Source organism: Octopus bimaculoides, chromosome 1 (assembly GCF_001194135.2).
Source record: "Octopus bimaculoides isolate UCB-OBI-ISO-001 chromosome 1, ASM119413v2, whole genome shotgun sequence".
Lineage (NCBI taxonomy): Eukaryota > Metazoa > Mollusca > Cephalopoda > Octopoda > Octopodidae > Octopus > Octopus bimaculoides.
The window spans coordinates 146914975-146921918 of record NC_068981.1 but is presented as its reverse complement, the minus strand read 5'-3'; the positions used below and the strand labels follow the sequence as shown (position 1 = coordinate 146921918).

General features: G+C 34.4%; 1 protein-coding gene across 3 annotated transcripts in view; it reads right to left on the bottom strand.

The window, feature by feature from the left end:
* LOC106868726 (peroxisomal trans-2-enoyl-CoA reductase) overlaps positions 1–6944 on the bottom strand; it is a 61200-nt gene that overhangs the window by 41559 nt on the left and 12697 nt on the right. For 2 of the 3 annotated variants that reach the window (XM_052971348.1, XM_014914122.2), the window contains exons 2-3: positions 3835–3968; positions 3254–3419 (exon numbers count right to left, since the gene is read on the bottom strand). In XM_052971348.1, coding sequence (XP_052827308.1) covers positions 3254–3419; positions 3835–3968 — 300 coding nt within the window. Of the gene's footprint in view, positions 1–3253; positions 3420–3834; positions 3969–6118; positions 6463–6944 lie in introns of those variants that run through there. The other variant, XM_014914123.2, reaches the window with a different exon arrangement.

The window sequence follows — 6944 nt, the reverse complement described above, 5'->3', positions numbered from 1 at the left end:
CAAAAATGTTGGACCTTGTACCTAGAGTAGAAAATGATATTTAGCAGAAGCATCAGAGTGACTCAAGGTCTGAGAGTTTCATATGTTGGCACTTACCAAATTAGTTACAGTTGAAGATCTGCATGTTTATATAGCTGTTGATAAATAAATAAATATAATTTACCTATTGAATGTTCTAGAATGAATTATAATAATGTCATGCAGATAATTCAAAAAATTCAAAATTTTGCCAATTCTCATTCAATAAGCAAATACATAGACAAATTAGAAAGAAAAAAAACAGGTGTATCTGTGCATGTGTGTGTGTAGATGTGAATATGTGTATGCGTATGTGATTTCATACACAATATTCTTTTTTTGTTTTTGTTTTTCTTTTTCTCTTTGTTTCTTTCTTATGTATTTCTGTATTTACTTATTGAACGACATAATGGGCAAATTTTAAAATTTTTTTAATTATCCATGTGACATTATCATAATTCATTCTAGAACATTCCATAAGGGAATATATTTATTTATTTATCAACAGCTATATAAACATGCAGACCTTCAACTGTAACTAGTTTGATAAGTGCCAATGCATGAAACTCTCAGACCTTGATTCACTCTGTTGCTTCTGCTAAATATTGATAAAAATATACATATACTCATATTTTGAGTTCTATTTTTGCTATTTGCACCAACATACCCATATATGTATGCATATATATATATTCTTTTACCTGTTTCAGTCATTTGACTGTGGCCATGCTGGAGCACTGCTTTTAGTCAAGAAAATCGAACCCAGGACTTATTCTTTGTAAACCTAGTACTTATTCTATCAGTTTCTTTTGCTGAACTGCTAAGTTATGGAGACGTAACCACACCAGCATTGTTGTCAAGTGATGTTGGGAGGGGGGGGGGAGAGAACACACACACACACACACATATATATACATAAGTGCTCTCATATATACAATGGGCTTCTTTCAGCTTCCAACTGTCAAATCCACTTACAAGCTTTTAGGTGGCCCAGGACTATAGTAGAAAACACTTGCCCAAGTTGTCATACAATGAGGCTGTACCAAAAACCATGTGGTTGGGAAGCAAACCGCTTAACCACACTCCTACACTGGTGCCTCATGTGAAATATCAAATTAATAAATGACAATCTTTTTTATTTTGTAACATAACCAAGTGGTTGCATGTAAGATAGGAAGTAGAAGTTACTTTACCTCACATCTTCAACTGGCAATGCCCCACCCTCTTATAAGAGCATTAAATAGGAAAATTTTTATTCGACATCAAACATTAAAAATAAGTGATGAGATCATTTAAAATTAAATTTCTTGCAGTGAATTTTCTTAAGGCAAATAATAAAATATTTATGGTGAAATTTCCTATAACCCATGGCACTTTAGGCAAGTGTGTCTTCAACTATAGCACTAAAGAAAGTAAAGGTAAAGGTTATCTTCTTGAGTTATGCCAACTTATAAGGGCCAGTTTCCTAGTTTCATGGTGTACAAATTCCCTACTTGGACAAGGCACCGGTCCATCCCAAGACTACTCATTTTTGCCAGCTGAGTGGACTGGAGCAATGTGAAATGAAGTGTTTTGGCCAAGTGTCCAGTCCAAGAATTGAAACCACAATCTTACGATCATGAGTATAACTCCCTAACCACTAAGCCATATGCCTCCACACAATAGCATTGGTCTTATTAAAGCTTTCGGAGTGGATTTAGTAGAAGAAATCTGAAAGAAGCTTCTTGTTGTTGTGTGTGTGTGTGTGTGTGTGTGTGTGTGTGTGCGCGCGTGTGCAAACGTGTGTGTGTGCATGTGCAAATGTATGTGTGTGTGTGCAAATGTGTGTGTGTGTGTCCGTCCTTGCCTTGACAATGCACGATAGTTATAAATGAGTACCATTGTCATCTAAGAAATGTTATTCCTTTCCAATATCTTGCAGAAATATGTCTGGTTATGGGAAACATTACCTTACTTTGAAACAGGTGAGGGTAGGTGATAGGAAGGGCATCTGGACATAGAAAATCTACCTCACTAAATTCTGTCCGACCCATGCAAGTTTAGAAAAGTGAATGTTAAAACAATGACATCAATGATGATGATGAAATCCTTAAAAAGACACAATCAAATGATCCTGTGAAGGAGCATCTACAGCAGTGTTTCTCAACTGGGATTCCCTGGAATCCTAGGGTTCCACAAAAGGTTCCTTGGGGTTTCGTGAGAAAGAGTGAGATAAGATAATGGTAATTTCATGATTGTAATACTATACCTGCATAACATATTGGCTATTGTAATATTGTAATATCGACATCATCCTATCTAACCTTTATGTTATCAAAATAATATAACAACCAACCCATGCTAGCATGGAAAGCGGACGTTAAACGACAATGATGATGATGATGATATATATATATGTAATATTTACCATGTGAACTATGATGAAAAAACACAAGATAGATATGGTATATAATTTTGTTCGTGCAGGCATTCCTTCAGACATGTAATTTATTTTAAGGGCTGCATAAGGGTAAAAAGATTGAGAAACACTCAGGACCACTCAACTTGCTGTAGATCACTCAGTGATCTACAGGACCACTCAAATTGCTAGAAACAGCAGCTAAGTCCCTCAGAAATCAAACTGTGCCATCTTGGAAAAGGAAACCTTGGACAATAGAGTCCAGGATACTTGATGACTGAAAAAAAACATGGGATGATCATGGTTAGAATGTTTTGATCGTAGGTCAGCTAAAACTGGACTGACATAGACCAACAATAGAACTGTTTTTTTTTTAAAGTCTGGTACATATTCTATCAGTCTTTTATGCTGGATCATTAAGTTACAGGGACATAAACAAACACTAGCTGTCACAGGAAAAATATACACACACACACACACACACAAGAAGTTTCACACAGTTTCTGTCTACCAAATTTATTCAAAGGGCACTGGTCAGCCTAGTAGAAGATATTTGCTCAAAACGTCTTCTACTAAGGATTGAACCCCAAATCATGCAGTTTGAAAGCTACACAGCCATGCCTATGCCTATCCAGTTGTTTTAAAAAGAACAACAACATATTGGATAATGTGATTCTTGATGTACACTGCTTCATAAAAAGACAAGATTGCCATGGATTTAACACCTTTGATCAGATTTACTCAATCAGAGTTGATTTGGAACTAACAAACAACAATAATAACCGAATAACTTTATCAATTATTAACTGCTGAAACTTCAAAAGAAATTACACTGACCTTCTCTACAGCACAAGTAAGTTCCTGTTAGATTGGTATCCAATACAGCATTCCATCCTTTTAGATTAATATTCTCAAATCGACTTATGAACTGTCCTCCACCATTATTAACAAGAAAATCGAGCTGACCATACTTGGATAGTGTGGAAGAGATTAAGTTTTGTACCTGTAAATTATCATAGAAAATACTCAACCCTTTAATATTCTCTGTCAAATATAACATTCTGTCAAATATAACATTCTCTGTCAAATATAACATTCTCTGTTATATTTGACAGATTACTCTGTCAAATATAACATTCATTTATTCACATTATTTTGAATTAACTATACATTATTTTGTAGTTTTGAGATTTTGATGGAATGACTGTTTATGTTTATAATGACATTGTAGGGTAGGTGTGAGAGGCTGAATCTTGCCATTTTGAATATAAAACAGGTGAAATATCTGGGCTTGATATGGTTGGTTTAAATCTTAAAGGGTTAAGAACAAGATGTTAAGGACTGGAACTCAAAAAAAAAAAAAACAGACGAGAATTAGAACTTAAAAAAGTAATAAAGATAAGTCAGCGATTTCCCACCTCTTCTTCTTTCCGTATGTTACACACAATTGAACTGATATGATCAGAATTTGCTGGTGGAATATTTTCCTGGAGCCTCTGAACTTGCGCTTCAAGGCGATCTCTTTTCCGTGAAGCTATTATTACTTTGCAGCCTGTAAATATAAACAGAAGTCAGACATTAGAATAATAATAAACTGAAATACAGAAATGATAGATTCAAACACTGAACAACACATAGTTATTTATATTTTCAAACTTTAACTTTACTGCAGGTATGGTTGTGTGAATAGGAAGCTTGTTGCCCAAACACATGGTTTGGGGTTTAGTCCTACTATATGACAATTTGGGCAAATGTCTTCTACTATATCCACAAGTTGATCAAAGACTTGTTAGTGGATCTGGTAGACAGAATCTGAAAGAAGCTCTGTGTGTGTGTCCGTATGATTTCAAGACAAGGAGGCATACGAGCACCATGAGCATCACCTTCATACAAGTGATGCTGTTCATTATCAGTCCTCCATGAAAAAACATGTTTGGTCACAAGGAAATAATTCCTTGCTTGGAAACTGGTGAGGATTAAAGACAGGAAGAGCATCCGATTGTAGAAAATTTGCCTTACCAAATTCCATCTGAAGCATGCAAGCATGGAAATAATAATCATCATAATAATCATTTAATGCCTGCTTTCCATACTGGCATGGGTTAGATGATCTGACTGGAACTTGTAAACCAGAGAGCAGTACCAGGTTTCAGTCTGGTAGATGTTAAATAAAAATGATGATGATCTTCCCTATTATTCTTTTCTACACACACACACACACACACACACACACATATATATATATATAAAGAGAGAGAGAGAGAGAGATATTCTGCTGAATTAAGTACCCAAGTTAAAGCACCACAAATTAGTGCAGTATTATCCGTACAACTTCAAAATAAGGTGAATAAAATCAAAATAAGCAACAGGATATCCAGAGGTGATGCTCTCTTTAATTGAACAATGCAATCACTACATCAATTTAAATGCAGGACTATCCTCAGCTGCATAAATAAATAGAATTTTTTTTTTAATCAGTCGGACACATTTGTATAATTTTACTTAAACCCTCTAATAGGGTAAGAAGACAGACAAAGTCCATGCTGTTGTCGTTTCAATTGTGTGTATGTACATATATTCACTGGTTTTTCTCATTGTGTAGATGCATCATATTCTATGATTAATAAAACTATCGGCATTTTGACGACATGGGTATACTAGTATTTATATAGAACGGCAAAATTAAAAAATGTGAGAAAGAAGATTTAAAATTTCCTCCTAAAACGTTGTGTCTATACGTAATAAATGGGGAAGATTACAATAATATAGGAATTTAATGTGAGGAAAACAAGTGGTGGTCTCACACACACACATATACATACTGAAATGCATCACATATAAACAGGGATGGACTGAGAGTATTAAGGGCTCTCGGACATAACTGTTCATCGGGCCCCTTAGTATTAATATCAAAGAGAGTTAACATGTAGAGTGGCCCTCAGAGCTCTGAGTCCTCAGGCAATGCCCGGCTGACCGACGGCTCGGTCCGCTCCTGCATATAAATCTACAAAACAACACTTGAAAGTTTACGTGTGCTCACTCACTATTTTTTTTTTTTAATTACATTCAGATAAAATTATAATTTACATCATCTGAAAGGTATTTGTAGTAAATTTCATGGAAAGTACTGAAGTTTCTGCGAATTATGAGTAAATAGAGCCGACTCGTGTGATTTTCCGAAACTCCTCTTCCCCACACTACGGAAATTTGTTTTCACGACAAATTCGATATAATTGGAATGTACACCATCTGAAGAAAATTTCATTAAAGAATATCCATTTTCCTTAAAAGTTATGAGGAAAGAAAGTTGAGGTGGTTGGGCACACTTCTGTAAGTATGCCGACCTATGTACCGTAATAACAAATAATGATGATTTCAAATTTTGGCACCAGGCCTGTAGTTTCGTGGGAGGGAGTAAGTCCATTACATAGACTCCAATGCACAACTGGTACTTAATTTATCGACCCCGTAAGGATGAAAGGCAATGTCGACCTCAATGTAATTTTAACTTAGAGCGTAGCAAAGGGTGAAATACAGTAATAATAATAATAATAATAATAATAATAATAATAATAATAATAATAATAATAATAATAATAATAATAATAAGAAGAAGAAGAAGAAGAAGAAGAAGAAGAAGAAGAAGAAGAAGAAGAAGAAGAAGAAGAAAGACAATGTGAAAATTTCTCTCAAAATTCATACCTAAATGCAATAGATCTGTTGTAATTGCTAAACCTATTCCAGTAGCACCACCGGTAACAATTGCTACTTTATTTTGGAAAAGGTTTGGCCGGAATATACTTTTTGGTTTCATCTCGACATTTAAATATTTACCGTATTTGATAATTGTTTAGACTTAGCTATTCAGTTGAGCTTTAAATTATATTTTGATGGGTGGGTGGTTTTGTCATGTAATCTGTAATAAATAAGATCGCTGTCAGCAGCACCATAAAGCTCTCGTCATACGCATATACGTCCGTATGTATAGAAATGTGCTATTCATTTGGTCTTTAGTCACAGAAAATAATTAGATATATTAACACTATTCGACAATATAGACACATACCACAATTTTTGTGTTTGCTTTTGTTTTTCTTTTTCTTCAAATGTTCTCAATGTTTTGAACCATAAAGTTTACGATTTTAAAAATAGATAAATAAATCTTAATATATAAATCTGAAATTGTGTGTTTGTGTGAAGCCTTTTTGAATGTTTATAGAAATCCACATTTTCGACTTTTTCGTAAAAATGTTTACATCAATGGAATTTTCTCGATCTGAACTTTCCAGTGCAGTAATTAGATTTTTTAAATTCCGTTTACTTTGTGTGATTTAAGGGAGATTTGGCTGTTGTTTCTAGCAACTTTTATATTTCATCCCTGCTACCTGGAACGCCATTCTTACACACGCGCTCAACATAAAAATATAGAGAGTAAGAGTAAAAGAGGGAGAGGGAGAGAGAGAGAAAGTGATACATACAACGTCATAGATTAAACTTTCATCTCAGTATTCTTTACCTATTTTTCATA